Below are 20,527 nucleotides of genomic sequence, written 5' to 3' on the forward strand. Positions count from 1 at the left end.
AATTTCTTCACTCAGAGGGTGGTGAACCTATGGAATTCTCTTCCACAGAAGCCTGTGGAAGGCAAGTCACTGAATATATTTAAGAAGGAAATAGATTTCTAGACTCTAAAGGATTCTAAAGACATCAAGGAGTATGGGGAGAGAACAGGAGTATGGCATTGAGATAGAGGATCAGCCATGATCATATTAAATGGCGGAACAGGCTCAAAGGGCCGAATGACCTACTCCTGCTCCTGTTATCTATTTTACTATGATAACTAATGATCCTTGGATTCCCCTTGTCCAGTTTAAAATAAGCAATTGATAACTTGTGTGAATGCCTTTAAGTTATTGGGTAATTTCAAAGTAAAACTTGCAAACAAATGTTGAAAATTCTGGTTCACAAATACATTTTGCTGTTCTTTACCAAGGCCTGAGCCACAATTTAGGAGGAAATAGTGGTTATGTCACTGAACTAGTAATCCAGAGACCCAGCCTCATTCTCTGGGGACATGATTTAAAATCAATTACTAATTCTGGAGTTAAAAGGCAGTCCCAGTAATGGTGATCATGAAACTATCATTGATTGTTGTAAAATCCCATCTGGTTCATTAATTAATGTGACTCCAGACCCACAATATTGTGATTGACTCTTAACTGCCCTCTGAAAGGCCTAGCAAGCGCCTCAGTTCAAGAGGGATGGGCAACAAATGCTAGCCTTTCCAGCAATGTCCACAACCCATGGAAAGAATAAAAAATAGTTTACTATGTAGTGGTAGAGGAAGAAATTACTGTAGATGCTGGAAATCTGACATTTAAGCAGCAAAAGCTAGGAAGGCTATCTGACAGAGGAAAGACTGGCTAATGTTTTGAGCGGTGAATAGTCTTTAGCCACAATGACCACCTTGTGTATTTCCAGAATATTCTGTTGTAATTGAAGGTAAAGCGGACACTGAGGTAATTCTCAAATGCGCTCAAAATACGGATTTGTAACCCACCAGCATGTTAATGAAATGAAAACTTTGAAACTGGGATGTGAGCATTTTCACAGTGATGGAGTGACCCGTGGCAAAGCGTTCTTGAATGTTGAATGAAAGTGAGCACGCAAGAGTGCACTTGACTTTCATCGAGCAAAGGATCTGTTGTGTAGGCTGAAGTCTGAATGGGTGAAGGGTATGCCCTCGAAATGCCTTTTTTCTTTATGCATTATCGGGATGTGAACATCTCTGGCAATGTTGGTAGTTATTGCCCATCCCTAGTTGAGAAGGGCTGCCTTCTTGAACATAAGTAGCTTGGCACAAATGAGGACATTTAAAGAGTCAACCTAATGTTGCTGGAGTCAATATATCATCCAGATCACGCAGGGATGTCCAGTTTCTTTCTCAAAAGGACGTTCAAGAAACCATTTATGCTTTTGACAATCTGATAACCTCATAGTCACTTTTACTGATGGCAAAATCCGATTTTTTTTTTAAACTGGATTAAAATTCTTAAACCGCCATGATGGAATTTCAGCTTGCGCACTGTGGATTATTAGTCCCGACCAGTGGATTGCTAGTCCAGTTGCATAGCCACGACACTAATGGTGTCTTACGCAGCAGATCAACCAGCATTAATGTTTGCATGTTTGTGAATTTGTATTATGTGAATAAATCACAGAGATACAGTACGCATCTTTGATTCTTTTCATTCTGCAGAGGAACAGTGCATATCTGATATTTTGAAGTATGTTGACCATGGAGATCCACAGATCAGAGGTGCCACTGCCCTCCTCGCTTCAACATTCATTCATTCTATTCTGACCAAGACTCGGTTTAATCCAGAAAATTGGCTTGCCACAGTGCGAGGCACTGTAGGTAAGTAGACAACTTCACATTGATTTTAATTCCATTTCTGCCTCTCTTCATGGTTGGTGCCAAGGCTGCTGTATTCATATTGTGGGCTCAGAGGAGTTGCTCGATTGTAAAAAGACTAAGGTCCGCCCAGTTTGTTTACTACCATCCTGGCAGTTGCATGATACATTCACAAAGGAGTTGTGCAATCTTGATCAATTAGTCTCCAACAGACTCAGACATAAGGCAATGAAAAACCCCCAAGTGGTGGAGAGTTTCGGGAACCATTGGTTCAAAATCACCACCTCCTGAGCATTCTACCCTTAAACACATCTCATAAGGGGGTTAAAAAGCAACAGGAGGATATTTTGATAGGGTTAGATAAAGTAAGGTAGGAGAAAGCTCATGTAGGGCTTAAACACTGGTATTGACCAGTTGTGTGCTGTAATTTCTATGTAATACTATGTAAATTGACTTTTGATTGGCATTGCGGCTTGTTCTGAGATGTAAGGGTTCTATTGCTTTTTCAATTGAGCGTCTTTATAGATCCAATTTAAAACTTGGAGCAATAAAAACTTATATAGCACCTTTAACATAATAAAATGTCCCAAGGCATTTCATTGGGAGCATTATAAAGCAAAGGATGATATCAAGTCACATCAGGAGATATTATGTTGGTGACCAGTCGGTCAAAGACGTAGGATTTAAGTAGCATCCTAAAGGAGGAGAGCAAGGTAGAGAGAGAGAGAGAGAGAGAGAAGGAGAGGTATAGGGAGGGAATTCCAGAGGCTAGGGTCCAGGCAACTGAAGGCACGACCACCAATTTAAGTGATTAAAGTTGGGAATGCACAAGAGGCCAGAAGTGAAGAGTATAGATATCATGGTGGGTTGTGGGGCTGGAGGACATTACAGAGATAGGGAGGGATTTGAAAACAAGGATGAGAATTTTAAAATCAAGTTGTTGCTCGACCGGGAGCCAGTGTAGGCCAGTGAGTACAGAGGTGATAGGGAATGGGAGTTGCTGCGAGTTAACTGCTGTGAGTTTAAGGAACGAATGTCTGCATCGCAACTGTTGCACATTCCCTTCTGGTGCAAAATCACAACAAGAAAAGCGGCCCAACCATGGCTAACAAAAGAAATTAAGGATAGTATTAGATCCAAAGAGGAGTCGTATAAAGTTGCTAGAAAAAGTAGCAAGCCTGAGGATTGGGAGCAGCTTAGAATTCAGCAAAGGAGGACCAAGAGCTTGATTAAAAGGGGGAAAAATAGAGTATGAGAGTAAACTTGCAAGGAACATAAAAACAGACTGTAAAAGCTTCTATAAGTATGTAAAAAGAAAAAGATTAGTGAAGACAAATGCAGGACCCTTACAATCTGAAACAGGAGAATTTACAAGAGCAATAAGTGGCAGAGCAATTACACAACTACTTCAGTTCTGTCTTCATGGAGGAAGACACAAATAACTTTCCAGAAATGCTAGGGAGCCAAGGTTCCAGTGAGAAGTAGGAATTGAAGGAAATTAGTATTACTAAAGCAATAGTGCTGGAGAAATTAATGGGACTGAAAGCCGATAAATCCCCAGGGCCCGATAATCTACATCCCAGGGTACGAAAGGAAATAGTGGATGTGTTGGTTGACATCTTCCAAAATTCTGGAACAGTCCCGGCAGATTGGAGGATGGCAAATGTAACCCCACTATTTAAAAAAGGTGGGAGGGAGAAAACTGCAAACCGGTTAGCCTAACATCAGTAGTAGAGAAAATGCTAAGAGTCTATTATAAAAGATGTGATAACAGGACACTTAGAAAATATCAATGGGGTTAGGCAAAGTCAAAATGGATTCATGAAAGGGAAATCATGTTTGACAAACCTACTGGAGTTTTTTGAGGACGTAACTAGCAGAATAGATGAGGGAGAACCAGTGGATGTGTGTATTTGGATTTTCAGAAATCTTTTGATAAAGTCCCACATAAGAAGTTAGTGTGTAAAATTAAAGCACATGGGATTGGGGGTAATATATTGGCATGGATTGAGAATTGGAGGAATAAATGGGTCTTTTTGAGAGTGGCAGGCAGTGACAAGTGGGGTACCACAGGGATCAGTGCTTGGGCCCCAACTATTCGCAATATACATCAATGATTTGGATGAGGGAACCAAATGTAATATTTCCAAGCTTGCTGCTGATATAAAACTTGGTGGGAATGTGAGCGGTGAGGAGGGTATTAAGAGACTTCAAGGTAATTTAGACAGGCTGAGTGAATGGGTAAATACATGGCAGGTGCAGTATAACGTGGATAAGTCTGAAGTTATCCACTTCGGTAGGAGAAGCAGAACGATAGGTATTAATTAAATGGTGATAGATTGAGAAATGTTGATGTACAAGGGGACCTGGATATCCTTGTACACCAATCACTGAAAGCAAGCAAGCAGTAAAGAAGACAGATGGTATGTTGGCCTTCATTGTGAGAGGACTAGAGTACAGGAGCAAGGATGTCTTACTGCAGCCGTACAGGGCCTTGGTGAGACCACACCTGGAGTACTGTGTGCAGTTTTGGTCTCCTCACCTAAGAAAGGATATACTTGCTATAGAGGAGTGCACCGAAGGTTCACCACACTGATTCCTGGGTTGGGAGGATTGTCGTATGAGGAGAGATTGGGCCAACTAGACTTGTATTCATTGGAGTTTAGAAGATGAGAGGGGATATCATTGCAACGTATAAAATTCTGGCAGACTGGATGCAGGGATGATGTTTCCTCTGGCTGGGGGGGGGTGGGGGGGGGTCTAGAACAAGGGATCAAAATCTCAGGGTAGGCCATTTAATACTGAGATGAGGAGAAACTGCTTCACTTAGTGGGTGGTGAACCTGTGGAATTCTCTGCCACAGAGGGCTGTGGAGGCCAAGTCACTGAATATATTTAAGAAGGAAATAGATTTCCAGACTCTAAAGGTATCAAGGGGTGTGGGGAGAGAGCGGGAGTACAGCATTGAGAATGAGGATCAGCCATGATCATATTGAATGGTGGAGCAGGCTTGAAGGGCCGAAGGACCTACTTCTGCTCCTATTTTCCATGTTTCTATGTTTAAGGCACAAGTAGTAGGGTTTGGATGACCTCAGGTTTTCGGAAGGTAGAATGTGGAAGACCAGCTGGGAGCGCAGTGGAACTGCCGAGTCTAGAGATAATGAAGGCATGGGTGAGGGTTTCAGCAGCAGATGAACTGAGGCAGAGTAGAGTTGTTTGATGTTACAGAGGTGGAGGTAGGCAGCCTCAGTGATGAAGCAGAAATATGACTCATCTGAGTCAAATCCAACAGCAAGTTTGCAAATTTCTCATTTACTGCTAGGGAGAGGATGGAGTTAGAAACTAGTGAACGGAGCTTGTGGGAGTAAAGTCAGAGGGAAGAAGATTAGAATGGTTGTCTACAAATTCTTCTGTAGTCTCGCTTTTTGACCTGCCTTTTTCTCTAGCTCTATGCCCTTCACAGTCCTAACTTGGGTCCACTGCATATGCTGCCTCCCTCTGTTCTACTACACGTGGCAAACCTTTAGTCACCTCTTTCCCTATATCTCTCCACCTTGCTATAGTTTGCCCACCATCAAAATCCTCCTTTGATCATTTACCTTGCTGTGATCCCAGCTGATGTTACTACTGGATGCCAGATCCCGGGGTGGAACCCGGCTAGATAGATCTTAACTTTTAGTTTCTGTTTAGCTACGAGAAGAGTAGCTACTGAACATGGTCACTGGAGTCAGCTCATGAGCTTTTAACAAATGGATAAAACATTCATTGAACAAGAGAAAATGAACAATATTACAATATTCCTTCACCCACAACTATACCTTTACAAATATACACAGATTTGTAAGGATAACACAAGCTACAAAAGCTATCTTATACTCTCATGATCACAGTAAGTACACAGTCCATGTAAACCAATAGGCGACCTATGGTCAGACGCACCACACTCTGAAACCAAGATGTCACCCTAAACAGATGCTATGAATTTCTAATCAACTCCCCCGAGGTGCTTGTTACACCATGAGCCAACCAATCTCACCAAACTCCATCTTTCACACGGGGGTTTCCAGTCTTCACTCTCGGAAAAACTTGCTTTGGGATCTTCTCCCAAACGACGCTTCCTCTCAGACGCCTTCCACAAGGATCCACCTCAAGAGTTTCAAACTCTCCTTCTGATGTTCCTCTCCCCGGGGTCACCACATCCATTCAAGCTTCCTTCCACACACTCTCTCTCACTGACACAGCAGTGCCAACAGAACATCACTGCTTCACATGCCCACAGAGTTACAGACCTTCAGCTGTCCCTTTAGATCTTCTAGCTTCTTGCACACCTATCCTACTTTAAATCTACATCCTGCCACTTTCTTCCTTTAAGCTTGAAGCCTGGAGCCTTCCTCTCTGCTCCTTGCTTTCACTTCCACAGAACAGGACCTTTTCCAGATTCCTGTCCTTGTCCTTTGACTAGAAGGTCTTCTTGGGACCTTACCTGTTCCATTCCTCTGGATTTGGGGACTTTCTTCTTTAGTTTCTGGAATCTGCTTCTGTAGTTTCCTCTCCTGTCCAGCTTCTCCTGGCAGCTGGCTCCAACTTTAGTTTGGGACTTGCTGTCTGTCCCTCTGCTATCCAGCCTCTCTGAAATCCTGGCTTCAACTGAACTGAAACTGCTTTTCTAGTTTTCTGTCTCTGAGTCCCTCTCTCCGGGCCCTAGGCACCAGTGCACATTTTTTGACCTCGTGTTTATTTAATTCCCCTTCAAGAGCTGTAAAACTTTCTTTAACATGCAGACATCTTTTAAAGTCTTAGACTTGCTGTCTCCACTCAAAAATGAAAGTAGAATAAAAAGTTTCACCTTTTCACCCACAAATAAATTAAACTCAAACTTAAAGATATACCTTATTCCGAACACGCCCAAATACAAGTATAACTTAAACTATCTCTATTTCCTAACAAGCGCTTTAACCATGCTTTTAGTCACCTCCCTGAAATTTCTTTCCTCCCCCTGCTTGGATCCGGCCATGAGCTGTTGAGGGCCTTGAATAAAAGATAATATGATGTATATAAATGCACGTTATTGCAGCATTTCTTCTAAAACGCTTCAGTAAGAAGCCTATTTCCTGTCCGTTCTTTACAGGATATGGTGTCTCGTTGGAGGATTGTGTGCCTTTACTCCAGAAAACCCTGAAGGATAAGTCATCTGTAACTTGCAAACTGGCTTGTGCTGCTGTCCGGGTACGTCTGTCTCCCCTTACGCTGGAATGGATAAATAAATAGCATCCTTACTTTTATTAACTAATTTCTAGGACATTCATTAGCACTGATCTTGTTTTTATGAGTACTGTTGGTAGGTGTTCTTACATTGTAAGGTTTTGTTATTTTGATCAGGTTAGGGCTGTGCCGGCGAGGGGCCCCTCTGGGGCAGCCGGGCCGACAAGGGGCTCCTAGTCTTGTTGGTTTTGTGTGTAGGTCTGCGTTCTGGTAGTTAGGTTGTCAGTGACTGCTCTGCTGGCAAGTCTGACAGTCATTTTGGCATTGCCAAATCTCGTAATCCTCGATGAGATAAATGACTAAGAAGCAGGAATTGATTGTTCAGTCCTTTGAGCATGTTCCACTGTTCAGAATTTGAGAATCACCAGGAAAAGAAATCACCTCAGCCTCAGCTATGTCTGAAATGCCAGATGAGGGGGCTTGAATACACAACCACCTTCTGTAGAGGCCGGTGGGTTACCACCTGAGTCATAGCTGACAATCCCAAAGTAATCAGATGGCAATCCCTGGAATGCACTTGCATGCCAATTTTATGGTATGTTAATTCTCAGCAGCTTTGTTTTAGGAAGGCAGATTGGCTGCTTCAGTCAGTGGACAGATGCTGAACCAGCCAAAGAATTCCAGGCATGGCCCCCCAGTGCAGAAATGAGTTGAACATTTGCGGTATAATTTCCATCTGTGCTTTTCTTGGTGATTGTCACCCAGTGAAGTTGGAAATTTGGGCATGAAGTGTTTCAACTTAATTTAAGGTAATGGTTGATAATTTGTCAAATGATTATTTCAAATAATGCCAATATCATGGGCGTTGTGCACTCAGATTTCCACTAAGCACTCCCAGTGGCATGTAAGTAGCAAGAAGCTAGAAAATTACCCCTGAGGTGCAGTGAACGCTGTAACCTTGTCATTTGGAAAAGAGAAGGTTAGTTTTGTGAAGCTGTGGCTTGTGATGCTTCTTAATGAATAGATGCGCTGACATTGTACAACTGACCAATTCTATGTCTTTGTGAAATTTAGATTTTATCTCAGGTTCTGAGGATGGTTGTTTTCACCTTGCTTCCTTCTCCCTCAGCACTGTATCACGAGCCTATGCAACAGCAGCTACAGCGAGTTGGGTTTGCAGCTCACCATAGACCTCTTGACCTTGAAGAATAACTCTTACTGGCTAGTGAGGACTGAACTGTTAGAAACTTTGGCAGAGATGGACTTCCGGTAAGCTCACTGACTGCTTAAGTCAGTGGAAATAATGCAGACTGTTGTAAATTGAACAAATGTATGATATATTTAAGTGCCTGACAAATTGAGTAGAGCTCTTCGGGGATCTAAGAGTCTTGATCATCGGTCATTAGGAACCTGGATCAAAAGGCATTTGAGTGCAGCAGAATGGCACTTGGGCTCTAAGGGTTAAATTAACAGGAGAGATTACACAAACTGGGATTGTATTCCCTAGAGTTTAGAAGGTTAGCGGATAATTTGATTTAAGTTCCCAAAATATTATGGTCAGTTGTTAAGGTAGATTGGGAGAAACTATTTTCTCTGGTTGGGACTATAGGGGACATGGTCAAAAAAATTAGAACTAAACATTTCAGGAGTGAAATTAGGAAACATTTATACACACCGGGTGATAAAAGTTTGGAACTCTCGTCCACAAACAGCAGTTGATGCTAGATTGTTACCACGGCTGATGTTATTCGCTGAGCAAGCCAAATCCCAGAGAGAAACTTGTCTTATTGATCATAACCTTTTTTTTTGTACTTTGAAAATTAGGGGAAAAAGTGCTGACCCCACAAGCATAGAATCCCAGTAACACTTTTAGGATTTTAAAATGAAAAGATTTATTGACCAGAAGGAAAAAAAACTAAAGCACACAAGATTAAAGTTACACAGTTAAAACTGCCTTACAAAATGTTCCCCCCAAAAAAAACCCACTTGGCCAGAACACACAAGTAAACTACTTGGCAACAGCTCTCTTATAGATTTCTAACCATAAAAAATCCAGTAGTATTACCCAAGGCAAAAACTGCTTTTACTTTAGTACAAGTATACCACACAACTCCTCAAACGCTTCCACTCTGCTGTGGAAATCCAAGGAAGTTCAGAATGCAACTGCTTTTGAAACAAAGGCTTTTTCTGGTTGGGCTGGATGGTTGTCTCAGATTTCACACCTTCTTTCAGCAGAACTCAGCATCTTTCCTTAAATATCCTTTTCCCCTTTCACCTCAAGATTCCATTGTCCTAGCACCTCTTTGAACTCAACTTCTCCAAAATATAAAAATCTTTCATGCCTTCCTAATGCCTCCACTCTTAGGTCAAATAAAATTTAATGCCCTCCCATGTTTAAGTATGGAAACTTTGTAAGTTGTAAAAGTCCCTTAAACTCCCCTTTGAAATTTAACATCTGAAAAGTCAAATCCCTACTTTTCTAATAATGCAAATTTCAAGCCCAATCTATTTACTTGTAAATCAAACTTCACCATAGCCTCTCATTACAAATCCATGCATCTAGTACCTTCACCCTTTTATCTCTCAACCCTTAGACAAGCTGTCTATATGAACCTTCCCGCCCAGTTTAATTAATTTTGGAGACACACAGACGCACACTCTTTATAGAATAATCCCAAAATATTTTTTAAAAATGCATCTTCACAATATCAATTGTTAATTTTAAACTGGCATTGATAGATTTTTGGTTATCAAAGGTATTAAAGGATATGGGGCAAGGCAGAGATACGGAATGAGGTTCCAGATCAGCCAAGATCCCATTAAATGGCAGAACTGGCTCGGGGAGCTAGATGGCCTACTCCTGATCCTATAAGTTGCCCCAAAGACTTGTTGATTTAAAAAAAAAAAATAATTAAGGCATGAAAGGGAGTATGGTAGTTTAGATAGGAGGTTGGTTAAAGGGGTGAAAGCAGAATGGTGGGCAATGGATGTCATTTAGGTTGGAGAGCTGTAAACAATGGTGTTCTTCAAGGATCCCTGTTGAAGTCACATATTTAATTATGTATGATATATGTGAATATAATGTTGTCTATGTATGTGCGTTCACACACATATACGTAAGGTATAAGGTAGCACAGTGGTAACGTCACCTAGAGATCCTGCGGTGAAATCACCTGTTGGAGAGCTTGAGTTCAGCTTTTAAAAAAAAAAATCTGGGAAGTGATCCTGAAGTCATCAGATTGTGGTTAAAAACCCAACTGTTCTCCTTCCGTCCTTACCTGACCTATACCGCATATGTGACACCAATGTGGTTGACACTCAAGTGCCTCCTTTTTTTAGCAAGCAACTCAGTCGTATCAAAATAACAAAAATAAAGCCATTGTTTCATCATTGGTTAGGCTGCAACTTTTGAGTGCCTAATTTAGAAAGGATACCAAGGCCATGGAGGAAGGACAAGAGAAATTCAGTGTTAATGCTTTAGTTATGAAGAGAGCCTAGAGGTATGAGATATGTCAGCCTTGTCTCAGTTGGAGGCCCTCCTGCCTGTGTCAGAATGTAATAATTTCTAATCATACTGAAGGACTTGAGCACATAATCTAGACTGACATTTCAATAATTTCAGCATTTGTTCAGTGTTTCAGAGGAACTGCTGTCTTTCAGATAAGATGTTAAACCGACCCCCTGCCTGCCGCCTTAGGTGGATGCAAAAGACCCCCTGGAAAAAGAGCAGGGGAGTTCTCCACTGTGTCCTGACCAAAATTTATTTTTCAACTGATACCACTGAAACAGATTATCCAGCTATTGTCGCATTGATATTTATGGGAGCTTACTGTGCACAGATTAGCTGCTGTGTTTCCTTACATTATTACGGTGACTACACTTCACAAAGTACTTCATTGGCTGTAGTTTGGTTGTCTTGCATAGTCACAGGTGCTATATAAAGGCAATTCCTTTTCTTTCAACAGGACTTAAGAGGAGACTTAATAGAGTATTCAAAATTGAGGGATTTGATAATCAGTTGGGGATAAAACTGTTCCTACTGGTTAGTTAATAGTTAACTAGACAGATTAAATGTAAGATCAGCATAAGAATGAAGGGGATGATAGGCGATGGAATGCCTAACCAGAAATAGTTGAAGCAGAATCTATAGTAGGATTTTTTAATAATAGTGGGTAATAGGATCAAAAAGAAAAGTGTTGAAACATATAGAGAAAGAAAAGAATGGGAGAGGGGGGTTCTTTTGGAGAGTTGGCACATGCGATGGACTGAACGGCCACATTCTGTAAAACTCTATAATTATAAACAGCAGAAGAGAAAAGAAACCCTCAAGTGTCGCCAAGGCTGCTTTCAAACCCACGACTTCTACCACCTAGAAGGACAAAGACAGCAGATGCATGGGAACACCACCACCTGCAAGATCCCCTCCAAGAATTATATCGTCGTTCCTTCACTGTCACTGGGTCAAAATCCTGGAACTCTCTTTCTGACAGCGCTGTGGGTGTACCTGCACCACATGGACTGCAGTGGCTCAAGAAAGTGGTTCACCACCACCTCAAGGACAATTAGGGATGGGCAACAAATGCTGGCCTAGCCAGAGAGACCCACACCCCATGAAAAAAATTAGAAAATATATAGTTCCTCATCACAGTCATCAGAGATGTCCCAACTGCTTCTCATTCATTATTTCATTTTATTTTATGCGGTGATTATTATGTAGAAAGAAATGAAAGACACATTTGCCGTATAGCGGCTTTCGGTGCCTCAGGACATCCAATGCACTTTGTAACCAGTGAAGTACTTTTGAAGCGTAGTCACTGTTTTATTGCCACAGAAGCAAATTTGCACACAGCAAGCTCCCACAAACAGTAATGAGATACTGACCAGATAATCTGTTTTTTATTGTTAGCTAAGAAATAACCAGAATATCACGGATAACTATATAGGGGAGGTGGTAACATAGTGGTATTGTCACTGGACCAGTATTCCAAAGACCCAGGTTAATGCTCTGGGGACCCGGGTTCGAATCGTGAATGGTGAAATTTGGATCCAATAAAAGTCTGGAAATTAAAGTCTGCTGATGGTCTCTGATGACCATGAAACCATTGCCGATTGTTGCAAAATCCCATCTGGACTAATGCATCCTTAGGATAAGGATGGCAGATTCTCTTGAACAAGAGCAGTTAGGGATAGGCAATGCTGACCTAGCCAGCGATGCCCACATCCCATGAACAAATAAAAATAGAAGCTTTTTCGAAATACGACCTTTTACCTAGCATATGGTTTAACATCCCATCCAAAATTGGCATCTCTAATGGTCAGTACTGCACTGGGAGTGAGAGTCTGGATTATGTGGTCAAGCCTTTGGAGTGCGTCTCTGCACCACAACCTTCTGACTTGAGAGGCATGAGTGCTAACCACTGAGCTGCACCTGATACTATATAGACCTCACTTTGTTCGTGACAGGCAGGACCTGGAAAACCAGAGTGAGATGAGTGACCAGTCATCTGTTTTTTGGTGGTGCTTGTTCAGGGAGTAATTTTGGCCGCGACACTGGTGGAACTCCCTGGCCCCTTTTCAAATAGTGCCAAGGAGTCATCAGCGTCCACGTCGGGCAGAAAGGGCCTTGGTTTAACATCTTTCCTGAAGGACAGCACCTTTGACACCGCAGCATTCCCTCAGTACCGTATTTTCAGGTTCACCTAGATTGCGTTCTTAAATCTGGGAATAGGTTTTGACCAATCAAAATGGTAGGTTTCAAGAAGCTTCTTAACAGATGAGAGGTTTGTGGGGGGAATTCCAAGGAGAATGCTGTAGGCATGGCCGGCAGTAGAGGTGCGAAAGGGCCACAATTGGAGGACCAGAGAAATCTAGTCTGGAGGAGATGGGGAGGGGTGAAGCCATGGCGGGATTTTAAAATCAAGGCATCTAAATGTCATAATACTGTTCTAACTTAGCTCCTAGGGGAAAATAAAAACACATAATTTTGGCTTTGTGTTTCATTAACCTGAGCAATGATAAAACTTTTGTTCCTTAGGTTAGTTGGCTTCCTGGAGAGGAAAACAGTGGAACTTCACAGGGGTCAACATCACTACACTGGGGTAAGTTTTCTATCACACTGCTATTTCTATAATCTGACAGGCTTGTTATATTTCTACATCCAGCTATTCATGCTTACAGTCATGTGAGTTTAATTTGGGCTATCGTGTCAAGGATTTTGACCCCACATCTTCCTAGTCTGTCTTGTGAAGTCAATAAGTTTACCCCAATAAACTGGGGTACAGTTTCCTAGGCACCCTTCAACTTTTTATCCAGTGCTTATATGTAAGGCTAGATTTTCGCTACCGAGGCAGGTAGCTCGAGTTGGGAAATGTCCTGAGTCAGCAGACCTGCCTTGTTAGAAAGTGCCCCCAATTTTCATTCTGGGGGTGCAGGTAAGGGATCAAGTAGGGCCTGCTGCCCAAGAAGGAAATTGGGGTGGCTGAGTGCCAAGATGACTAAAAGGCCTGCCTCGGTTCTCTGGGACTTGGTCGCAGTCATTTTGTTAAATTTTAGGCCAAGTCCTAACCCCTGGCCCCCCCCCCCCCCCCCCCCAACCATTGCCCATGCCACCTTCAATGTCAGAACCACAGTGCAGAAGAGGCCCTTTGGCCCATCAAGTCTGCACCGACACGTGAGAAACACCTGACCTACCTACCTAATCCCATTTACCAGCACTTGGCCCATAACCTTGAATGTTATGATGTGCCAAGTGCTTATCCAGGTACTTTTTAAAGGATGTGAGGCAACCCGCCTCCACCACCCTCCCAAGCAGTGCATTCCAGACTGTCACCACCCTCTGGGTAAAAGACCCTTCAACTAAGTGGTTCAGCTGCTCCCTATCCACCTTGTCCATGCCCCTCATAATCTTGTACACCTCCATCAGGTCACCCCTCAGTCTTCTCTGCTCCAATGAAAACAACCCAAGTCTATCCAACCTCTCTTCATAACTTAAATGTTTCATCCCAAGCAACATCCTGATGACCCTCCAGTGCAATCACATCCTTCCTAAAATGTGGCGACCAGAACTGCACACACTACTCCAGCCTCACCAAGGTTCTATACAACTCCAACACAACCTCCCTACTTTTGTAATCTTTGCCTCAATTGATGAAGGCAAGTGTCCCATATGCCTTTTTCACCACCCCACTAACATGCCCTCCGCCTTCAGAGATCTATGGACACACACGCCAAGGTCCCTTTGTTGCTCAGAACTTCCTAGTGCCATGCCATTCATTGAATACTTCCTTGTCAAATTACTCCTTCCAAAGTGTATCACCTTACACTTTTCAGGGTTAAATTTCATCTGCCATTTATCTGCGCATTTGACCCCGTGCCTTCCATGCCAACTCAGTTCCTAGCAACCCCATAATCCCCATGCCAACTTAATTCCAACTCATGCCAACTCATCCGCCATCCTTGGCTCTTACAACTCATCCAGTATCCATCACGGGCAGACCATAGGAGCCATATTGAGGGGAGGCATAGTGGTATTGTCATTGGACTAGTAATCCAGAGACCCATGATAATGCTCTGGGGACCTGGGTTTGAATCCCACCATGGCAGATGGTGAAATTTGAATTCAATAAAATATCTGAAAATCTGATGATGACCATGAAATTACCGATTGTCGTAAATACCCATCTGGTTCACTAATGCCCTTTAGGGAAGGAAATCTGCTATCCTTACCTGTTCTGGCCTACTCATGACTCCAGACCCACAGCAATGTGGTTGACTCTTAAATGCCCTCTGAATAAGGGCAATTAGGAATGGGCAATAAATGCCAGCAATGCCCAAATCCCATGGGCGAATAAAAAAAAATCTAAAATTTTAATGCTGTGTTCGCTATATTAAAAAAAAATCCATTCATAAAATTCATTCAAACCTTTAAGTCTCCTCAGGTGGTTAATCTCTTATAAAACAAACTTCTATTCACAACCCCACATCAAAGACAGCTAATCCTTTAATAACCTCTTTGAGCTGTCAATCAACTGTGAACTTAGAACTCCACTCCCAAGATTATGAATGCTTTGTTACCTTCACAAGCTATAATTGTGAGCCTTGGAGAAATTTCAACAAAAAGCTAGAACAGAGTTTTATTTTAACTCTCACTGACACAGCAGCCTGTTTTCTTTCACTTTTAAAGGGCTGTGTGTTCACGTCATGAAGTTGTCCACCTTACCCTCCCATCAAATGCCTTTATATTTACTCCACAAATTTGTGGCTTCTACTCTGCCGGTTAAGGTCCTTGCTACAGCAAATGGGGCCTGTCTGTTTGAACTCAATGCTGAGTTCTGGTAATGTGGCAGAGGCAAAAACCTGATTGGAGGAATTCAGACATGGGGTTCTGGGAGGTGACATTACGTTCAAGAACTTTAGAGGGGAAGCAAAGATGGAAGATGGGGCGGACGTTTGCAAGAATTGTGGGGGTTGTCGATGGTCAAGGGTTGGTTTTTGAGGAGAAGAGACTACCTGATGGGAGAGAACTGTTAGCAATATCGGCTAACCTGGGATCTAGGAAGGGAAGTTAGGCGGTCAACAGTTTAATTTTTTTGATGCATTTGTGGGAGGTGGGTGACACTGGCAAGGCCAGCATTTATTGCCGATCCCTAATTGCTCTTGAGCTGGTGGTGGTGAGCTGCTTTCTTGGACTGCTGCAATCCGTGTGGCACATCACCCTGTTGCTCAACAGTACTGTTTAGGAGTGTGTTCCAGGATTTTGACACAGTGACAGTGAAGAAATAGTGATATAGTTCCAAGTCAGGATGGTGTGTGATTTGGAGGGAAACTTGCATGCATCTCCTCTGCTTGTTCTTTAAGGTGATGGAGCCTGTGGGTTTGCAAGGAGTTGTCAAAGAAAATTTAGTGGGAAATGGGTCGGGATTGTTGTGTTTTTTATTGAACTTTGATTAAGAAGAAAGATCTGTTGCTTTAAATTTGCGGAATACCTTGGTTTATTTCTTCTACTGGATCATTGATGGAAAGTTTCTCCTGGCTGTGTTTTGCTGCCTCCTGTATTGCTTATAGAAAACTAAAAGTTTGCAAAGTTTAAATTAAATTTTTATTGAACTGCGCTCTTGGTTTGTCTGTTTGACACTTTGCTGCTTTATGGCATCACCCTGTTGTTCCACAGCATCTCCCTCTAAGCCTGCAGACCTAGACTCTGGCTCAAATAAGCAAACTTAAAATACACAATATCTGGAGTTGCAGTGGTGTTTGGGGGTTTATGCACTTCTGCACTACCCTTGAGTTGTAAGGCCATTGGTGTAAGATGCCAGTGCTCAATGTATTTTATCAAGAAACATTGGCGCTCCTGTCTCTGGATTGGAGTATTCTGATTTTGAGCGCACAGTGACCTGAGTGCAGAAAGCAAGCGCAGTCTTGGGGAACTTTTGAGGTGGTGTGCAACCACCTATTCAGGTGGACGCTAAAGCTGAAATGGAACGATGGTGGTCACGCTCGAGTTCAAAACAAAAACTGAAAATGCTGGAAATACTCAGCAAGTCAAGCAGCATCTGTGGAGGGAAACAGAGTTAATGTTTCAGGATGTTGACCTTTCATCAGATCTGTAGCATTAACTCGGTTTTCTTTCACAGATGCTGAGTATTTCCAGCGTTTTCTGTTTTTATTTCAGATTTTCAGCACCTGCAGCAATTTATGTTTGTGATGGTGCAGTGTAGTCCAATCCTGATAACTTATTCCAATTACTGGATAGTTTGAATTGCACCAACCAAATTCCTTCCTCTGTTTTATTTGATTTGCTGACTTCAAATTCCTGAGCAATTAGGATCTTTTTTTGCCATAGTTACAAACCGAGGGGTCATTAAGGCAAGGAGGTCACTAATAAATCCAATAAGGAATTCAGGAGAAACGTCTTTACCCGGGGCGTGCTTCGAATGGGAAACTTGCTACCACATGGACTGGTTATGGTGAATAGCATAGATTCATTTAAGGGGAAGTTAGTAAGTACCTGAGGGAGAAAGGACTAGAAGGATATATTGATAAGATGCGATGGAGGGGTGGGAGGAGGCTCATGTGGGGCATGAAGGCTGGAACGGTCCAGTTGGACCAAATGGCTGCTGCTGTACTGTAGATTCAGTTTTTATTTTAAAAAAAAACAGACTTTACTTAAGAATGAGATGAAGTGGATGGAGGAGCCTTTTAAATCAAACATACCTAAAACCTCTAAACCTGTTAGAGTTAAATGACAAAGCTGATGCCTGTCTGCCTTGGGATGTTTTACTATAATAAATGCAAGCTGCTGCTGCTTATCTGATGAAAACCTTTTTGTTTTGAAGATGTTGAAGCTTCAGGAACGAGCCGTCAACGATGTCATCATTCATTTGCTTGGAGATGAGGACCCAAGGGTACGACATGTGGCGGCTACAACTCTTGTGAGGTAACAATGGAGAGGGGAACACTCGGGGTCGGGGGTGGGGGGAGGAGTTTGGGAACTATCGCTGCGTTCAGACACGCATGCACAGGGTTATGCAAAGCTAAGATGATGCCATTCACTAAACATCGATTCTTCCCAGCTATCAAACTCTACCAAATTCAGCCTTTGCCTCTTGGAATCATTGAAACTGCATGACAGGACTTCAGCTGGAGCTGTGCACTCTGACCCCATTTGTGCAATGTGGCTTTTCACCAGATGCTTGATGAGTAGGCTTGTTGATTAACTTCACAATCCTAAAGGGGATGCGATCACATAGGGATTTCTGAACAAATAAAATTGTTGGGTAGGAAAGGACCAGCTGGTCTATTACATATTCCTTATACTCATGATGGCTGAAGCATCCTGACTCAACACTGCCCTCCCACTTCTCCACTGCCTTCTAAAAGTCCAATTTACAATATCTTGCATTTTGATTATCTGTACACAGTAAAGTCCTATAGCACAGAGGGAGGCCATTTGGCCCGTTGTGCCTGTGTGGGCTCTTTGACAGAGCTGTCGAATTTCCCACTGCACTGCTCTTCCCTGGTACCCCCTATTAATATTTCCTTCACAAGTATGTATCCAATTCTCTTTGACAGCCACTTGCTGGTTTACGCTGGCTGTCCCACATTAGCCCGTTTCATGTCGCTCTTCCCGAACCTCCTTCAATATTGGAATTTAAATAGGAGCAGGACCAGGCCATTTGCCCCCTCGAGCCTGCTTAGCCATCCAATAAGATCATGCTATCTTGGCCCTGTGACTTCTAATTTTAGTATTCCTTTTGGTTCTTCCTCTTTCTCAGCTTTGTCTGCAACCTTTCTTTCACCTTCCTCTTGTTAATACTGACGGGAAATACTTAGAAGTTATTGCTTTTTTTCACCAGAGTCAGCTGTGACTCAGTGGGCAACACTTGCCTTTGGGTCAGAAGGTTGTGGTTTAAACCAACACTTGAGACTGACACTCCATTGCAGTACTCAGGGAGTTCTGCACTGCCGGAGGTGCCACCTTTTGGGATGAGATGTTAAACTGAGGCACCTTCTGCCCTCTTGGGTGGATGTTGTGGATCCAGTGGCACCAAGTTATCTCCGTTGTCCTGGCCAATATTTATCCCTCAACCAACATCACTAAAAGAAATAAGATTATCTGGTCATTACCACAATTATGTTTGTGGGAGCTTGCTGTGTGCAAATTGCCTACCTACATTTTTCATATGTGTTTCCTACATTAGAACAGTGACTACACTTCAAAAGTACTTCATTGGCTGTAAAGCATTTTTGGGGATCCTGAGCTCATGAAAGAGGCTATATAAATACAAGTTCTTTAATTCTTTTCCTTTGCCATTCTCTTAGAAACGCAACCAGTTCCGCTCCCATTATTTGACTATCTTCTTACTACTTATGTGCATATAAAACAACTTTTATTGTTGTTACAACAACTAGTACAACTTAAAAGCTGCTGTTCTTGACTTTATATATTAACCACAGATTTTTTATCATTTATCCTCTTAACATGACATAGGATTACATAAGATCTATGGTACAGAAACAGGCCATTCAGCCCAATCAGTCCATGATGGTATTTATGCTTCACTGGAGCCTCCTCCCATCTTTCCTTATCTTAATTACCATTGTAACCATCTATTCCCTTCACCCTCAAGTGCCCTTAAAAGCTTGGTTGCTCTCTCTCTATACTTTTTATCATTTTCATAGATTTGGTCTGTATTATTCACCTTGTATTTATTGAGCTGGCTGTCCTTTTCATTTCTTAATGCCTCATCTTGCGAATTACAACCTCCAACAGTGCAACACCCACTCCGTGTTGCAGCAGAGCACCCTCCCTTTTTCACGTGTCGATAGCCTGTGAATGAGGCTTGAACCCACAACCATCTGATTTAGATCCAAGCCGACAAGACCATGGCACAGCATCGCTGCCCACAACGATGACGTCTGTAACCAGTAAAATTAATTCGTGTAAGCTGTGGTTGCACCTTTACATTGTGTAAATATTTGGCAAGTTGCCTGCTCCCCCTTTGTCACTGAAGTAAATTGAAGCAAGTATTGTGATGGCTGGATCAATGTTTGATTTTCTACCAGCTGTCCAGTTGTACTCCTATCCCTTGCTTCATATTAAATCAAAGAATAATAGAACATGAAAGGAAGCCATTTGGTCTATCAAGTCTGTGCCAGTTCTTCCAAAGAGCAATCCAGTTAGTCCCATTACCCTGCTCTTTCCCTGTACTGCTGTAATTTTTTTCTGCTTCAAGTACTTATCCAATTCCCTTTTTAAAGCTACTATTGAATCTGTATCCACCACCCTTTCAGGCAGTACATTCCAACGCCTAACTACTTGTTGCATAATTTTTTTTTCCTGATGTAGCCCCTGGTTCTTTTGCCAGTCACCTTAAACTTTTGCCCTCTTATTATTGATCTTTCAGCCGTTGTAAACAGTTTCCCTTTATTTACTCTGCCTAAACCTTTCATGATGTTAAACATCTCTAACAAATCTCCTCTTATCCTGCTCCACTCTAACCTTCATTTCTATATAATATCTAGTTCACTGTATAATTGGTTAATAGTGGAGGTTAAAACAGAGCACCAGGCTATCAAAGTTTAACGTTGAGACATTTAACATTGACTTTCGTGAACCTTTCCTAAATAATGCCTTGTTATGTTTCCTGTAAGTTATTCAGTGTTTTAATAATCTGAGCATCATTTCACCTTATGGGACAGCTGCATTCTGATTTTAACTGCAGGGTTCAGTCTAGCCCCTACTCAACATATGTATGAAATCATAAATTGAATGCTTTGTTCTCATAGATGTTTAAATTTCCATTTATTCCTTTGTTCTTGTTATTGCAGACTGATACCTCGGCTGTTTTTTGACTGTGATCAGGGACAGTCTGATCCGGTGGTAGCCGTAGCCAGAGACCAAAGCAGTGCACATCTGCAGCTTCTCATGCATGAGACTCAATCTCCTTCTCACTTTGCAGTTAGCACCATCACCAGGTACTGAACTTGATTATT

The 20,527-nt window shown here is 42.2% G+C and overlaps 1 protein-coding gene across 4 annotated transcripts in view; it reads left to right on the forward strand.

Annotated features, from left to right (window-relative positions):
* The window catches only part of htt (huntingtin), a 231,156-nt gene that overhangs the window by 92,082 nt on the left and 118,547 nt on the right, over nt 1–20,527 (forward strand). For all 4 annotated transcript variants that reach the window (XM_078561165.1, XM_078561183.1, XM_078561173.1 and 1 more), the window contains 6 exons: nt 1,677–1,835; nt 6,960–7,057; nt 8,163–8,302; nt 13,068–13,131; nt 17,368–17,468; nt 20,363–20,509. In XM_078561165.1, coding sequence (XP_078417291.1) covers nt 1,677–1,835; nt 6,960–7,057; nt 8,163–8,302; nt 13,068–13,131; nt 17,368–17,468; nt 20,363–20,509 — 709 coding nt within the window. The remainder of the gene's footprint in view (nt 1–1,676; nt 1,836–6,959; nt 7,058–8,162; nt 8,303–13,067; nt 13,132–17,367; nt 17,469–20,362; nt 20,510–20,527) is intronic.

Source organism: Cetorhinus maximus, chromosome 2 (genome assembly GCF_964194155.1).
Source record: "Cetorhinus maximus chromosome 2, sCetMax3.hap1.1, whole genome shotgun sequence".
NCBI classification, from domain to species: Eukaryota; Metazoa; Chordata; class Chondrichthyes; order Lamniformes; family Cetorhinidae; genus Cetorhinus; species Cetorhinus maximus.